General features: G+C 37.1%; 1 protein-coding gene across 4 annotated transcripts in view; it reads left to right on the top strand.

Annotated features, from left to right (window-relative positions):
• Nucleotides 1-18,122, top strand: part of NEO1 (neogenin 1) — a 239,557-nt gene that overhangs the window by 141,524 nt on the left and 79,911 nt on the right. For 2 of the 4 annotated variants that reach the window (XM_051982336.1, XM_051982334.1), the window contains exon 8: nucleotides 8,084-8,303. In XM_051982336.1, coding sequence (XP_051838296.1) covers nucleotides 8,084-8,303 — 220 coding nt within the window. The remainder of the gene's footprint in view (nucleotides 1-8,083; nucleotides 8,304-18,122) is intronic. The other 2 variants (XM_051982335.1, XM_051982333.1) reach the window with 1 other exon arrangement.

Raw genomic sequence — 18,122 nt, 5'->3', positions numbered from 1 at the left:
GCACCTTAAGGAGATGAAAGAAAAAAGAAAAAGGACCCATAGGTACAAATAGTTATAGCAGGGTTTTTGGTTTTTGTTTTTTGGTGGCAAAGAATCAGAATTTGAGAGGATATTCATCAAATGGGGAATGCTCAAACAAGTTGATGTAGATGATTATGGAGTTCTATTGTTCTTTTTTGTATCCTCTGCTCTTAGCATAGAGTCTGGAAGCTAGACGACACTTAATGAATGTTTATTGATTGAGTGGTTATGGAATAATAAAAGTAGCTTGACTTTTAATCAGGCACCACCCTACTTTTTCTGTCGTATTCCATTTTTCTTCTTTCACTTCTCTCCACTTTTCTTTCTTTTCATGTTCTAGTTGATATCTCAAATGGCTGCATCATATGGATTCATTTGCCAAAACGGATGACATTATGCAAAACTGTGTCATTTCAATCTGAAGTTATAGAAAGGTTATTCTTTTAGAGGTCTTATTTGTTAATTAGTATGGTTAAGAAAGTGGTTTAAAAAAAAAACTTTGTGTCATAGAGGTTTCCGTAGAAAAGTCTGATTGGGGGCCCCATCCATTAGCCTTTATAAAGAAATGAATGAAAAATCCCCATATAAGTTCAGACCCCCACTCTCAGTTGCCTGGACAATTCAGCACATAAACTGTATTAAAACTAGAACATCATCACAATGTAGCTTCCAATTTCTGGACGTGACAGTGACTATCAAAAGTTTAGTAACAATGTTTTCCATTGGTGTGACAAAAGTTTAAGAACATCATTTTCCATTGATGTTACCATACTCAAGGCTTATAACCTCTAAACTATTGAAATGAATATAATACCTAAGGGGAGAAATCAAAGCCACTTGGGAATAAGAAACTGAAGTGTATTTATCATTTTCTTCTATTGGAATTGTTTCCACAAGATGAATTATTAGCCCTGTATTTTTATTGTTAGGAAAATTGCAACTGTTATGACTTGCACAATAGTTTATAAAGAAGTAGTAGATTAACAACCTGGTCCCAGAACATTTCTATCTGCATGTCATCAAACAAGATGAAAATGTAATATAAATATATTTTATTTATATTTATATATATATAAATATATATGACATATATATTTATATATGTAAATAATAAAATATAAATATAAAAAATAAAAATAAAATGATCATATGAATAACTTTTCTTGGAAGTAGTGCTATTACCATCTCCATTTTATCTATAAAGTAGGTTGTGCCTCAGAAAAGTATTTAGGGATTAGGATTTTAATTTAGGGCTGCTGGATTCTGATTCCAGAGCTTTCTTCACTGTCACATTACCACTTGTAGTATTATTATTTGAATAATAACTTTGTATTCTCCATGAGACCCATGCATGACCTAGAGTCTGTACCCACTTGTCCCATCACATGTGGAAGTGAGACTTAACACACTGAAGCCAGTGTGTTTTTCACCTAAAACTTTAGCTAAGACTCCAGACCTGATTTCGATTTTCCTTTTGTGCTATCCCGTTGCTACCTCACTACAATGCTGCTTGCACTCACAGGTGGGTAGGTTCTGAAAATAGAAATCTGAGGTGTACTTACTTCTTTTTAGTAGTGGATTTCATTAGACCAACACAGCTTGCTATGGATTGTTGGCCAAGGCTTAGAAAGATTTCCATCATGATAAACTTTTATTATAGTGATATTTATTGTAAAGAGATTAACACAGTCTGAAATGTAATAAAACGTTAGGATGAAAACCACAAAATAGAAAATTTGAAGATCTTGAAGAATTCTTTATTAAACTGCTCTATAGGTTTTATAGTAATAAAGCTATTTTCTTATTGGTATTAAAACAAGAGTAACACACTAGGTTGTTGAACATTCTGTTCACACATTGCTGTATCAGTTAATTCATAATAACACTCATGATGTTTCAAGGAAAGATTGTTACAAAAAAAATACCACTTGGTTTTTTTTTAAATAGCTTTTTATTTACAAGATATATGCATGGGTAATTTTTCAACAATGACCCTTGCAAAACCTTCTGTTCCAACTTTTCCTCTTCTTCCTCTCACCCCCTCTCCCAGATGGCAGGTTGACTAATACATGTTAAATATGTTAAAGTATATGTTTATTGCAATGTATGTATACATATCCATATAGTTAGAAAATACTACTTGTTAAAAGGATACTATTTAGTTCTTTTTTATGTGGATTAATGTATTTCTCTAGTCTTTCTTTGTATTTCTTGGCAATCATACAAATCCATTAAGTTTTCCTTTGGGTCATCTTTAATCCCTCACATCCTTTTAGTTGTGTTCAAGTGATCTTCAAGTGAAAAGAATTTTCAGGCTACAGTTTTACATGAAAATACATCTGCATTTTAGCCAAGATCTGGCTCTGGGAGCATTTGAGAGTTCTGGGTGATTTCTTTATAAAGTATATTTCCAGTGTTAAGGGTCTTCTCATTTAAATAACATTTGTACTATTGTTTTTCGGACTCTGTATGATCTCATGAACTTGTCCATGGGAGTTTTCTTGGGGCAGACAAGAGTGGTTTGCCATTTTTTCCTCCAGTGTGTTCCCATTTTACAGATGACGGTAGTGAGGCAAATAGGATTAAATGATTTTCCCCGGGGGTCACATAACTAACAAGTGTTTGGGGTTGGATTTGAACTCAGAACTTCCTTACTAATCTGTTGCTCTATTCACTGAACTATTTAGCTGCCCACAGATAGTTAAAGAGATTTTTGGTACTCTTATTGGAAATTTGTGACATCTCTTTCTAGTAGGGAGATCAGAAGCAGACACGCATCCCAAGGGACAAAATTATGGCATCATTCATCTTCACTTTCTAGGTTCTTGAAGCTGTGAGACCTCTAGGTTTCTGGGAGCCAGAACAAGAATAGGATCACTGAGAAGGAAAAGCCTCCATAGCTATACACTTGAGTAAAGGCTTCCCCCTTATCTCTTCCATGTAGAATATAAACCCCAGAGATGGGTTTTATTCTCTTTGAATTACCAGAACTCAGCTTAAAACCTTACACACAAGTAGTAGCTTTCAGCTACTACTTTTGAGCTACTATTTATTGTTGAAACCCAAGTACATTAAAGAAGTGCCTTAGGAGGGCCCAAGAAGAAGGTCATGGTACTTAGAAGGACTTTAGAAGCCATCTAATTCAAGCTCCTGATTTTATAGATAAGGAAACAGGCCCAGGGAGGTTTAAGATTTTGCCTAGATAGCAAAGTAAGAGAACCCAGGGCAGGATTGAGAGATAGTGAGCAGAATGCACCATAGATGAATGCATAGCAGCAGTGTGAGGGACCTCAAGCTGAAGAGCTCTGAGTAGTAGTAGACAGCCCTTGAGCATGACAGATCCGTATGGGAGATTACTCTAACAGTGATTTGAAAAATGGTCAGGAGGAAAGCCCCTCAGCAGGGGGTGACTGTGTTCCAGCCTGTGGCCCAAGAATGAGATGGTAGGTAATGGGCAGCCCCAGCCACAGTGAGGAGGAATCCTAGAGTTGTTTCCAAGAGCATGAAAAGACCCTGGATTGCACACAAAATGTGAAGGGTGGATGAGTCAGATAATAATAGCTCTGCATATACTCTATCTCATTGAAGTCTCATAGCAATTCAATGAAAACTGTATTCTGGAGCTGTCAAATGTAAGAAACTGGACTCTGAAATGGGGAGGAGCAGATTGGGAGGGGGTCAGTGGGGGCCAGGAATGGGAGCTAACAAGCCTTTGAAAGTGTTGATTTTTATGTCCTGGAGGAACAGCTAGTCAAAAGTCATTCACTTTTGCAAATATTTATTAGGTACTTTATATGTGCCAGTCACTGTAATAGGTACTGGAGTAGAAAGATGAAAACAAAAAATGCACCTTCTCCTCTCCCCACAAAACAACCAACCACCCTCATCCTTTTCTTTAAGGTCTCAACCTTCTTTGTGACCACATGTGAGTCTGGAGCATACCAGAGTAATTCCAAGGGGCAATAATGGCAGGGGCCTTGGTCTGAGCTTTGAAGGAAAATAGAGATTCTAGGAGGTGCACAAAGTGGAGGGCATGCATTGCAGCACAGAGACAAGGGGAGATAGGAAGCCGGCCCGTTTGGCTGGACCAAGGAAAATGCAGCCGGCCTACCATGCCAAGCAGAGACATTTGTATTCCACCCCAAAGACCTAGGGACCCTGGAGCTTTATGGCAGGGGAGATAGAATCAGATTTCTTCTTTAATTTTTGGCAGCTGCATGGAAAATGGCCTGGAGAAAGGAGGCACTTGAGATAGAGGCTATCAAAGTGGTCCGGTATGTGCAGAGGAGAGTAGATATGAGATTTGGTAGAAGTAGAATTAGTGAGACTGGAGGGGCATATTTTGGGTAACATTATTCAAATCATTGCATATCCTTGTTAGTCACCTACAGATCTCCATGACTTTCCTTGAAGAACTTGGCTTGCAATTTTCCTCTTCAGCTATCATTATTCATAATGTTGTAACTGTCCACATTGGTAATTCTATACAATCTCATGACTTCTTCAATTATGATGAGTTTCATCTTCTGAAAGTTTGTCCTGGCCAAAGCTTATTTGAAGGTTGTCTTCCTTTTAGATAGCTCCTTGTGAGCAGAGACTGTCAAATGCCTCTATTACTATCTCCATTTCATACATAAAACATGTGACAGTGTAAGGCCTCAAGTGACTTGAACAACCCTTAATATGTCTTCTTAAGCCAGATTGAAACACAAATCTCCAAGTCCTACCCTCTATTCATTATATCAATTATATCAATGATATCAAATTCAAATTTAAAACTTCTTTAAAAAGCGCAAATTAACATTATTTGTATTATATTTTTTGCTTATTTTGTTAACTTTCCCAATTACATTATAATGTGGTTTGGATCTACCTAGAAGTTTTGATGGCTTGGTGAGTTTGACACTTTTGTATTGCATCGTCCTATTTTTCCTTTTCTTATCCCTCATCTTCCCATGTTGGATCCTTACTCTTTCTTAAAAGTTTAGCTTTAGAATACCATTCCATCCATCATAATCCTCACAGTGATGGAAATGATTCTTTCTCCTCTAATCTTTCTTGATACCTTATTTCCACCCCCTTTTTGGCAATGAAAATACTCTTGGTTTTGTATTGTGGTTATTTGTATACAGTATCTCTTATTTCATGGAAAACAGTATGATATAATGTGAATAGAGAGTTAGCCTTAGAGGAAGGAAAATCTGGATCCAGGTCTTGCCTTTGATCACATTTCAGCTATGTGCCTTGGATGTGCAACTTAAACGTTCAGCATTCCTGGAGACTCTGCAAGACCACAAAATTGCAAAGCAAGTGATACTTTGTATGGGTAAAAATTCTTCACTGGGAGCCCCAAACCCATGAGGTCACAGGTTTGATAGAGCCAATTTTTTTCGAATATAAAACATATATTGTATATTTTTGGGAGCAATAGATGATACTCTATTTTATTTTTCCTGTTAACCTAACCTGAATCTAGTATATGCCAAGGAATTTGTTGTACCATAAACTATGGTCCGCACAGTTTTCCACCTCTTTTTATGACCCTTAGTTATAGATGTATGTGATTTCTGAAGGTTTGTTTTTTGTTTTTTCATTTAACTGACAGCTTTATTTTTTCAGCCTTTGAGCTCAGGCCTTCCAGTGTCCTGGAAAGTAGTGCTTATCTTACTACTTCTTAATGACAGTTTGTGGACTGCTTTTAGATTTCTGTTTTATGACTGGCATTTAATCAGGATATAATGTGTGTGTGTGTGCGTGTGCGTATGTGTGTGTGTGTGTGTGTGTGTGTGTGTGTGTCCTAAATCTATTTATGCTACCTTGAAACTATGAAGAGATCATTTATTTTACTTTGAGGATTATCTGGGCATACTATTTCTCTTCTCTAGGCAGGAACATATATAGGTCAGCAATATTTAGAGCACACTGGGAAAAAAAATCTGTCCAGGAGGTAGACTTGAGAGGATATATATGAGTAAATTTCTAAGATCTCTGAGTCAAATATAAAAATTATTTTATTAATAATCTATTTGGAATCATTCATTCGTCTTTTTCCTTACATAATTGATTAGAATATACTTTGAATCAGTGAAAAAAGTGATATAAAATATTTTCCCATCAAGAGAAACACATGAGTAATTCACTGGTCTCTGGCCTTTTCTGATTTCTATCTTTTTAAGTTATTTCCTTAGTATTATCACCCTTCCCTCAGGCCGTGACCCTCTGTGAAGACCTTCCCTCTCATCCTCCTCCTCCTGTCCATATTCAGGTTTCTTAGTTGTTCTTACTAGGAATTAAATGGTTTGTCAAGTTGGAAGCACCATCAGACCTGGAAGCAGTGAATTAAATCCACTTTTAATTTTCAGCTTACCTGTGATGCAAAATAAAATACCGCTACCTTTGAACTGTTCTGAAAATGTTTACAGTGGCATGGTGGTTATTGTGGGGTTTTTTTTGTTATTTGCCCAAATGACATTCAAAATTACTCAAACCAAGCATCAGTTTCATTCTCAGTAAGGAAATTTTATCACGACAGTAAAAAGTCTATGTGAATTAAAATACCTTTCTGAATGTACACTCAGTAGTTTACAGGAGAAATTAGAATATAATGGAAAACAGTCAGATTCAAGAGTCCTGAGACTCAGATCCCTGAGCTTTGCTATAATCTCTGACACCAGTTTCCCAGGTAGCTTTTCTGAGTCAGCTTCCTTATCTATAAAATGAGTTGATAGGATTTGAAGATTTCTAAGATCTCTTCCAACTCATTTCAGTGATTCTGTAATGACATTCCCACACCTATACCTACACACACAGAATCTCACAGTTAGCACAGGTGGAAACTTTTCCAATACAGATTTAGATAAAATAGTCTTGGAGGTAAGTTCCTTTTAGAAAACCAGTGAGTGATAGGAACCATAGATCATCAACAGAAACCCTAGGCCTGCTGAGGCATTGCATCTATTGTTGAGTTTTAAGTGACAAGAGTTATTATATATTTGCTGGCATAAAGCATCGATATTTTTTAACTTGTCTTATAATATTAATATCAGCTTGAGTAAAATTTACACAAATCTCCAAAATATCATCAAGAACAATTTTTTAAATGTATCATCAATTTTTCTTGCCTATCGCTATACTTTGTCAGAATACCAAGTCACATTTCATAAGACTTAATCATTAAACTTTCATAGCTTAAAACTGTACTAAAAGATTTTGGGAACCCCTATATTCTTTTAATAGAGTCTTCCAAACTCTTTTCACACATCTACATACCCACATTCATTGTAGTACTCCAGGCAGTGAACTCTTTGTGTGTCATCTTTGTGAAATTTATAATTCAACAAGTTCTGCACATGCCATCAGTCAGGCAGGCAGATGAGAGATACTTCAGGAAAAAATGGAACCAAGTTAGGGATTGGCAGCCTGCCACAAGGAGTGAGAGCACTACCAACCAGATGCTGATTTATAGAGGAAAATATAAGATGAGACTATAATTTAAAACGCCATCATTATTGCTATACTGGTACATTAGAATCAAATAAGCTAACAGCAGCTCTTTAATTCGATTAATATAATCCACTTTTGCTTTTTATAACTGACTAGCTCAAATTAATTCTCTTATCCTACAGTTTCAGAGTAAAATATAATGTGGGTATGAAGGTTTTAGAAAATTACAGCATGCTTTTACTTCTAAAGCTTGAAAAAGTTTGCATGGGTCTTTGCAGAGATGACCGAAATGGTGGTAGGCGTCCTTGTGTCCTTTGTTGTGAGGTGGTACCTTGTCCCCAGCTGTCACCCTTCCCATCCCTCCTACCACCCATCCCAGCCCAGGTAGAGTCCGCTTGCTCCGCAGTGGCGTCTCCAATAGTTGCCATTAGTTTTTGATAGTTACCTTTTTTGCCTGCATGTTAGCCTTCAGTTTAATGGCCTTTTTTGTGTTCATTCATTTTATTTTGTTTCCCATCGTGGTTTTGTTTATTTCTTTTTTTGTTTTTGTTTTTCTGTTCTCTTTTTAAAAACCGTCGTGGTTTGCCCTTCATATTCCCCAATGTTTGCACATGACAAGATGTTGCCATCCCAACATTACCTCCCACTTCACTGACCAGTGCCACTACTGACCATCTAGCACCAGCCACAGCGGGACCGCTACCTTCAGCCCCGAGGGACGTCGTGGCCTCGCTCGTTTCTACTCGCTTCATCAAACTGACTTGGCGAACGCCGGCCTCGGATCCTCCTGGAGACAACCTCACCTACTCTGTGTTCTACACCAAGGAGGGGATCAATCGGTAAGAAACTGAATTTCTGTTTGTGATACTTTCCACCCTTCACTGTGCAAACATTGGCTCTTCATATACACTCTATGGGGCAAAAGTGCTCTTTTCTCTCCTTCTTAGTGTCGCGGATATGTTTATGTTCATTCCCAGGTATCCAGGCTCTTGGACTAGCCAGGCCCTTTTTACTGAGGTAGGCACAGATGTCTCAGTTCTTGGGGACCTAAAACAGAAACGGTGCCCAGCTTCCCAAACTCTTGGCAGCAATGAACTGCACATTAAGGTGTTTGGGATTGACCCTTCCTGATCTCAACTGGATTAGCTTAGGATGTGAGTTACTGAATTCAGTCCAGCCACTTTTCTTACACAGAAGGAGTCAAATGCTTTTTTTTTTTTTTTACCTTAGGAAAACAAATCTATTTTATTATTAAGAATATATATGGGGGCAGCTAGTTGGTGCAGTGATTAGAGCACCATCCTGAAATCAGGAGAACCTGAGTTCAAAGGTGACCTCAGACACTTAATACTTCCTGGATATATGACCTTGGGCAAGTAACTTAAACCCAATTGCCTCAGGAAAAAAAAAGAGAGAGAGAAGATAGATAGATAGATAGATAGATAGATAGATAGATAGATAGATAGATAGATAGATAGATAGATTTTTTTCTCCCTAGAACAAGATGCTTTTTGATCTTGCTGTGTCTTAGTTGACTTTTTGTTAAAAGATCTCCTTTTCTTTCCATATCTTCTTTGAGGAGTTTGTTCCCTTTATTTATGTTATTGACTGCCCTCAAGTTAATGCCTTTATGAAGGAAGAGTGATCACAGAGGGGACATTGCTTACCAAAGGTGCCCAGTAGTTATAATAGCTTATAATTTCTAGAAGCAGCTGAATTCTGAGGTCACCTTTGAATTCAGGTTCTCCTGATTTCAGGACTGGTGCTCTAATCACTGCACCAACTAGCTGCCCCCATATATATTCTTAATAATAAAATAGATTTGTTTTCCTAAGGTAAAAAAAAAAAAAAAAAGCATTTGACTCCTTCTGTGTAAGAAAAGTGGCTGGATTGAATTCAGTAACTCACATCCTAAGCTAATCCAGTTGAGATCAGGAAGGGTCAATCCCAAACACCTTAATGTGCAGTTCATTGCTGCCAAGAGTTTGGGAAGCTGGGCACCGTTTCTGTTTTAGGTCCCCAAGAACTGACACTTACTAGATGTGTATTTGTGTATTCCTGGGAATTCACTTAACCTGTTTGCCTCACTTTCCTCAGCTGTAGAATGGGACTAATAAGTTTTTAACTCTTGGGACTGTTTTCAAGACCAATTGAGATAGTGTTTGTAAAGTGATTAGCATATGATAGGGGCAATGTGAATGGTAGTTGTTATTATTGTTGTTTTTATTTGCATCTTACAACAGCCCTATATAATAGCTGCCAAATAATCTTTCTTTTATAGGTGAGGAAATAGAGACTCAGAGAGAGAAGATTTGTCTACAAAGTAGAATTCAAAGCCAGGTCTTCCTCTCTCTTAGTTAAGTGCTATGTTCCCAAGGACAGACTGTTTCACATAAATAGAATCCAAATTCCCCAAACTGGAAATCTTAGAAAGCCAAAATTTCTGCATCTGACCTAAGCTATTTCTCCAGCCATAATACTTAATTATCCTCCAACTTGAATCTTCTATTCTAACCAGATTAGTCTGGTTCCCAGCATCAAGCTTTTGATTCATATGTTCTTCTCACTTGTGTGAAGACAATTCATTTATCAAATTGCAATTCAGTTTCCAGCTCTTTCTGAGTACTTTCACTCCCATTTCTGGTCAATATCAATTTCTTCTCTGAATTTGCTTTTCTACTGTGTATTTTGGCACTTAAATGACAGCAGTGTGTAATATATGATTTTTAAATTATTTCTAAAGTGGGCATATCAACATGTTTCCCAGTGGTACTATATCTTACAACCTTGTTATTTACCTTTCTCCTTCCTTCTTTTAATACAGTATTAAATATTTTTTGCTTTTTTCAATATACATTATACTACATACTGAAGCTACAGCTCTTGTCTTCAGGGGGTTTACGTTTTGCAGGGGTGTGTGCATCATTTTCACAGAATAAGTGATATATATGATCAGTATATACAGTTATTAAAATTTACTTTGTATCTGGGGATATAAAGAAAGTCAAAATGCATGATTCCTGCCCTTGGGGATATTATCTTCCAGTGAAGCAGATAACATAAAAATAAGCGTATTTACATTAATATATATAAACAATATAATTGGAAGATAATCTCAGCAGGAGGCATAGCAAGAGTTGGGGTCAAAGATAGAAAATGAGTCCTGCAGAGGGTGCAATTTTTACATAATCTTGAAGGAAATCAGGAGTTAGAAAAGGAAAAGCATTCCAGGAAGGAGGGGCAGCTAGTCCTTGACAGCTGCCAGAAGGTCGTTATACCCAGATCATAGAGGGCATGGAAGGGAAGAAAGTATAAGAAGACTTAACAGACAGTTAAGAGACCTGGTTGTGAAGGGCTTGACGTGCCAAGCAGAAGATTTTATATTTTTGATCCTGGAAGTGATTGGGCACTTTTATGTGCTATGTGCTTTAGGAAGATCACTGACACCTATTGGACAGAGCATGGGCTTGAAGTTGAGAGAGTTTCAGGTGATAAGGGCCAGTGCCAGGGTGGTAGCCAAAAGTGCAGAAAAGGGGAATCTAGAGGAGAGATGTTGGAAAGGGAGAAATTTTAAGATTCAAAGCTGATTGGATCTAGTGGGCTGAGTGTGAGTGATGACTTGAAGATGATAGTGCAATTGTGGGCCTGAGTAACAAGATAGTGGTACCTTTAGTAGAAGGGAAATGGAAAGAAAGGTATGAGGTGGGGCACAGGAGAATGAATTCTACTTGGACATATCGAATAGAAGGTGCCTATGGGACCTTCAGTTTCTGATGTTCAGAAAGTAGCTGATAGTGCAGAAGTGAAGCTCAGAGAGAGAGAGAGAGAGATTGATTAGATTTGGTTATACAGATATGAGGATAATCTCTGTAGAGATAACAAAATCCAGGGCAGCTGATGAAATCACCAAGAGAGACAATATAAAGGGAAATGAGAAGAGAGTTGAAATGTGAATAGGAGGGAAATTATTGTGTATTCAGTTCAAGCTTTAACTTAGGTAAAAAATCATGCTTTGATTTGGATCTTCAGTAAAAATGAGCTTGTATTTCTGGAACTACATTTTTGGTTTTGTGTATTTGCATTCCTTATAGGAAAAAAAAACCACAGGGTCAGCAATTTTTGTCGTGCCAAGAATCCTAACTTATCAAAACAGAATCCCAAATTTTAAAGAAATTTGGGAAAGAAGTGCCAAATGGTGCTCTCCAAGTGGTGCTACTTGAAGAATTCTTAACAAAACAAGGAACAAAAATGATCATAAAATACAAAACAATTTTGATTTCATAAAATTTAAAACCTTTTATAAGAACAAAGTTAATGAAGAAAGAAAAAGTCTTCCCTGATAAACAAATGATAAAAAGAATTTGGACAGCTTATGAGAACAAGAGCCATTCCCCAAATATTCAAAATATATGAACAAATCATTTTCTTTTTCTTTTTTTTTCTCTTTTTTTTTAATTTTTATTTAATAATTACTTTATATTGACAGAATCCATGCCAGAGTAATTTTTTTTACAACATTATCCCTTGCACTCATTTCTGTTCCGATTTTTCCCCTCCCTCCCTCCACCCCCTCCCCTAGATGGCAAGCAGTCCTATATATGTTGGATATGTTGCAGTATATCCTAGATACAATATATGTTTGCAGAACCGAACAGTTCTCTTGTTGCACAGGGAGAATTGGATTCAGAAGGTATAAATAACCTGGGAAGAAAAACAAAAATGCAGATAGTTCACATTCATTTCCCAGTGTTCTTTCTTTGGGTGTAGCTGCTTCTGTCCGTCATTTATCAATTGAAACTCAGGTCTCTTTGTCAAAGAAATCCACTTCCATCAAAATATGTCCTCATACAATATTGTTGTTGAAGTGTATAATGATCTCCTAGTTCTGCTCATTTCACTTAGCATCAGTTCATGTAAGTCTCGCCAGTCCTCTCTGTATTCATCCTGCTGGTCATTTCTTACAGAACAATAATATTCCATAACATTCATATACCACAATTTACCCAGCCATTCTCCAATTGATGGGCATCCATTCATTTTCCAATTTCTAGCCACTACAAATGGACCCACACTTAACACCATATACCAAGATAAGATCAAAATGGGTCCATGACCTAGGCATAAAGAACGAGATTATAAATAAATTAGAGGAACACAGGATAGTTTATCTCTCAGACTTGTGGAGGAGAAAGAAATTTGTGACCAAAGATGAACTAGAGACCATTACTGATCACAAAATAGAAAATTTTGATTACTTCAAATTAAAAAGCCTTTGTACAAACAAAACTAATGCAAACAAGATTAGAAGGGAAGCAACAAACTGGGAAAACATCTTCACAGTTAAAGGTTCTGATAAAGGCCTCATTTCCAAAATATATAGAGAACTGACTCAAATCTATAAGAAATCAAGCCATTCTCCAATTGATAAATGGTCAAAGGATATGAACAGACAATTTTCAGAGGATGAAATTGAAACTATTACCACTCATATGAAAGAGTGTTCCAAATCATTATTGATCAGAGAAATGCAAATTAAGACAACTCTGAGATACCACTACACACCTGTCAGATTGGCTAAGATGACAGGAAAAAATAATGATGAATGTTGGAGGGGATGCGGGAAAACTGGGACACTAATGCATTGTTGGTGGAGTTGTGAACGAATCCAACCATTCTGGAGAGCAATCTGGAATTATGCCCAAAAAAGTTATCAAATTGTGCATACCCTTTGATCCAGCAGTGTTTCTATTGGGCTTATATCCCAAAGAAATACTAAAGAAGGGAAAGGGACCTGTATGTGCCAAAATGTTTGTAGCAGCCCTATTTGTAGTGGCTAGAAACTGGAAAATGAACAAATCATTTTCAAAATAAAATTGCAAACTGTAAATTGATCTATGAAAATGTGCTCTCAAATAACTAATGAAAAAATGCAACTTAAATTGACAAAGAGGAAAAAATAGGAAAAATCAGTTTTGAGCTGTGTGAAAACAAACATACTAATATACTGTTGGTGGAAATGTGAATTGGTTCAGCTGTTCTAGTTATCAGGTTGCAGAGTACAAGAAAGGTACCTAAACTGTTCAGATAATCAGATCCAGTAAGCTCACTACTTGGTCTGTCAAAGACAGAATTTAGGGTCCAATATATGCTAAAATATCCATAGTGTTATTGTTGGAACAAAAAACTAGAAACAAAATGAGTGTCCGGAGTCAGGGATCATTTGAATAAACTGGTGTATATGAGAAATTCAGAGAAACATAAGAAATCACATAAATATGTAAATTGTTGCTGTATGAAATACCCAGAAGTAAAAGAAAAACATATATCGTGAGCATAACAATATACAAATGGAGAAATTACTAAAAGGAGATCAAGCACTTCAGTTACTAAAAAACTAATAATGTTACTAGAGAGTAGAGAATGAATTTGTACCTGTTTAACAGAGGAGGAGGGAGTACTAGAACACAATGTGATATACGTTTTGACACAACAATCACTGTATCAGAAGTTTGTAGCTTAATTGTTTTTCTTTGTTAAAAGGGAGAGTTCAATTTCAAATTGGGTAGTGGGTTATACTCAAAAATAATATATAAAAAGGAATGCTATCTATAAAACTTAGGCATTTTTTTACAGTAACATAATCTATAATTATCAAAAGAAGCTCAAATTTAGATAGGTGATGTTATGCATACGGACTAATATTACCTTATAGCATTCACTTGACTATGTGCTAAAAGCCAAGGTTAAATTAATAGAGGAAAAGAAGATTCTGAGATGTGGACAACCTAACTGGGCTTGTGTTTTTCATGATGCAGTAGATAGAACACCTACCCAGGAGTCAAAATCCAACCTCAGATAGTTAACACTTACTAGCTGTGTGACCTTGGGCAAGTCACTTAACTCTAATTGCGCTTCCTCCCTCCAAAAAAGAAAGACCTTGTCAGGTTAAGGAGTTTAGATTCCATTATGTAATCATTAGGAAGCCACTGCAAATTATTGAGTAGCTAAGTAATATGATTAAAGTTTTACTTTGAGAAGATTAATTAGATAATACTATGCTGGGAGGATTGGAAAAAAGAGGGATTGCAAAAACCACTTGGATTATTTTCATAAATTAATATAAAATGATAATGAATTAGGATGTTTAAGGTAGAAACAGTGTATGGAAGGGGATGGAGCCATAGAATTTGTTGTCTCTTTATAAGGTTGGGTTGGCAGTTTCTCTGTGTTAGTGACTGATTTCCCCCAGCTATTTCTCTTGTAGTTGTCATCTTCTGTCATGGTGGAGAGAGCACCAAGTGCTTTGGCCAAATAGTCAAAAATTCTGGGATATTTTGCTTCTGATCCAAATAAAATTTTTTATTTAAGTCCATCTTACACATTCATAGCCACAATTTTCCTATCTTTTTTGAAGAACTTTTGAAAGTATTCAATAATGATTCTGTGCTAAGCACTTTTGTAAAGTATAAAAGATCTAAATACAGAAACAAAGAGAGTCCCTCTCATCATAGACCTTATATTCTAATAAGAAAAACTGGATGGATTATTGGTGGATGGAGACAGAGAAAGAGAGAGAGAGAGAGAGAGAGAGAGAGAGAGAGAGAGAGAGAGAGAGAGAGAGAGAGAGAAGAAGAAGAAGGAGGAGGAGGAGGAGGAGATATGTATATTTATAGATAGATCAATAGATACAAATTTAGATATGGTGGTAGTAATGTGGGAATACATACTGGAAGACAGGGAAAAATACTTTGGTTTAGAAAGGTAAGGGATGGTGAGTGAAGTCATAAGGGAATAGGTTGTCAAATCCTTTACAGGCACAGTGGTGACAGAGTTTTAAATTATGGTTCCATATCAGAAGGGGAGGGGCATAGAAATTATCCTAGATTAGTGTTATGGGACAGAACTCTGAACTTGAAACACAGGATTCTTACAAAGTACTAAGTCGGTGGAATTGATAGAGACAATAGTTATCTAATTTAGCATGGTTCAGTATGATTGATTTAATCCTACAAGAAGATGTTATGGGCCAGAACTTGAAATAAGGTACTAAGTGGAATTGAGGAGACAGTGGTTAAATCTAGTTTAGAATTGATTTAATCCTGCAACAAATAATGGTTTCTAGTGAAATAATGATTGGTTTGTACTCAATGTGGAGGTTATAAGCTAGAAGCTTCAGCCAGGGAGATTCAGAGACATTCAGAAGGACAAGAGCACTAGAAACTCTCGGAGGCTGAGACAGATTCATTCCATTGTCCACCTTTATGGTGGCTGGAGGCTGAAGCACAAACCTTTAGATTCAGAGAGATTCAGAGGACAGAGAAGGAGACAGGAGCTCAAGCTCTTGGAACCAAGGAGAGAAACAGGCCTCTTTTCTTAGAGAGAAACTGGGCCCCAGGAAAGGAGACAAGACTTTGAAAGAGATAACAAAGGATTTGGACTTTTAACACCTGGCTGCACTTGTGGTGATTACTGAACTGAAACGAAGGCAGCTCCCAGAGACTCCAAGAAAACCTGAACAGAGAACATTACATTTTAGAGAGAATACTACAGGTTAGGAGGTACTTGAGCAGTCTGGTTAGTGAGACAGTAGGGGAGTAAAGGGTATATGAATCATGAATGAAGTCAGTATAGTAGGCAATAGAGGCAATTGCTGACCAATCTGACTATAAAAGAGTTAATTCTTCCAGGGTCTGGTCTCTGATCAGGGCTATATAGTGACTGGTGATGTAGCTGAGGAGTGTTAAAAGAATTAAAACATCAACTATTTATTAAAGCAACTGAACTTATTGTTAATAAGTTAGATAACTTTTATAGGGCAAGCCTTTCCTAGAATTATATTATTCTGAACAGTCTGAATAGAGCTCAAATAATCTGTGTTCCAGTGTCCTGCCATTTCACAGACAAGGACATGGATGGGTCAAATGAATTCACTATTTAACAAAGCTAGTAAATACAATATCCCATAGAGACTCAAACCTTCTTTCCCAATGTGTCACTCACTATTATTCCTCTGGCTTCTTCTTCAGCCTCTGTCCTTCAAATAACTAATCAGTGACTGTTTGGTAGAAAAGTTTCTTTTCCCTCCCTTCTCATGTTCTCATCTTCATATTCCAATCCCATTCTGCCTCCCCTTTCCACCGTCCCTTGTGAAACTCCTATTCCCTATGAAACAAATACCCTCCCTCTCTTGGAACCTCTTTCTCTTACACTTTCCCTTATCTAACCCCTTTCCAAGACTGGCAGCATCTTCTCTCTCTCATCTCTCATCATGGTAGTCCTGAGAAGAAAGTGAGATGCTCCTCTCTCCCTGTTTTTTCAGGATGCTCCCTTTGCCTCCTTCACTAAGTAGCTCTTTCTCTTATGAAATCAAAACCCACACAACTAAAATTATAATATCCATAGTATACTACTCCTAACCTCGTTCTCTCTCTTTTCTCAAAGAGTTCAGCCCTTAGCTCACCATCTTTCACTCTTCTTTAATTCCTGCCCTTACAATTTGTTATTGTTTAGTCATTTCCATGAAGTCCGACTCTTTGCAATCCCATGTGGGTTTGGTTTTGTTTTTGACACGTTACTGGAGCGTTTTTTCCACTTCCTTCTCCAACTTATTCTGCAGATGAGGAACTGAGTCAGGGCTAAATGATTTGCCCAGGATCACACAGCTAGTAAGTGTCTGAGGCCACATTTGAACTCGTGATCATGCATTTTCTTGACCCAAGGCCAAGATTCCCTGAGCTGGCTACCCTTATACTAGGGATTTGAATGTTCAGGTAGATGTCTTCTCAAACTCCCATCTCCTCAGTCTCCTTAAATCTCATGACCTACTCCTTCACTTTATCTCAGCCCCTACATAGGGAAAGCCACATACTCATTGCCTTACCTACAAGCATTCCATTTCCCTCATTAGAAACTCTTCTGTTTTCCTGTGTAGCCATCACCTCCTATCCTGCCACCTTTCCCATTGTGTCTTCATCAAACTTCTAGTCCTTATATCCTTAATACTTCTTTTCTCCAACTTCACTTTCTTCTCCACCTTCAGTCCAACTCTATACTGCCCTCTGCTCATCAGTCTCTTGCCCCTATTATCTTTTGCTATTTTTCTCTTGTCAGACCTTGGCTTACAACTCATGAGCCCAGTGAAAGAAGCCAGAGAAAGTTCCCCAATTGTATGACTGGATACATTATAAATTCATGTTTTCCAACTTCAGTTGTGCCCTCACTACAATAATGCAGCTCTTTTTTTCCTCCCTATATGGATCGCTGTCTCACTTCCCTTAGAAGCTATTCCAACCCCACTTCTCTCTTGAAGCCCTAGTCCCAACTCCTTCAACCTGTCCTCTCGGCTAAAAAGTTGTCTTTTAATTTTCTCAAAACTTAAGCCGTTCAGTGTAAGGAACTCTACTTTTCACCTCAGAATCCCTTCACTAAAACTTCTTTGTCAAAACTTCTCTTTTCCCTCACTGTCCTTAGTGCCATCTCCTTTACAAGTATATTTGATCCTGTCCTCTCCCACCTTCTCTTGCATATTGTAGTCAATTCATCCCCTCTCTTGAACCTTTTCTATCAAATTCTGTCCCGACTGCCTTCAAATATGTTTGTCTCTATCATCATTCTTTAAAAACCTTCACTTTTATCTACTATGCTTTTAATCTTTTATT

The sequence above is a fragment of the Antechinus flavipes genome, chromosome 2 (assembly GCF_016432865.1).
Source record: "Antechinus flavipes isolate AdamAnt ecotype Samford, QLD, Australia chromosome 2, AdamAnt_v2, whole genome shotgun sequence".
Classification (NCBI taxonomy): Eukaryota; Metazoa; Chordata; class Mammalia; order Dasyuromorphia; family Dasyuridae; genus Antechinus; species Antechinus flavipes.
This window is presented reverse-complemented; position numbering and strand designations above follow the sequence as displayed.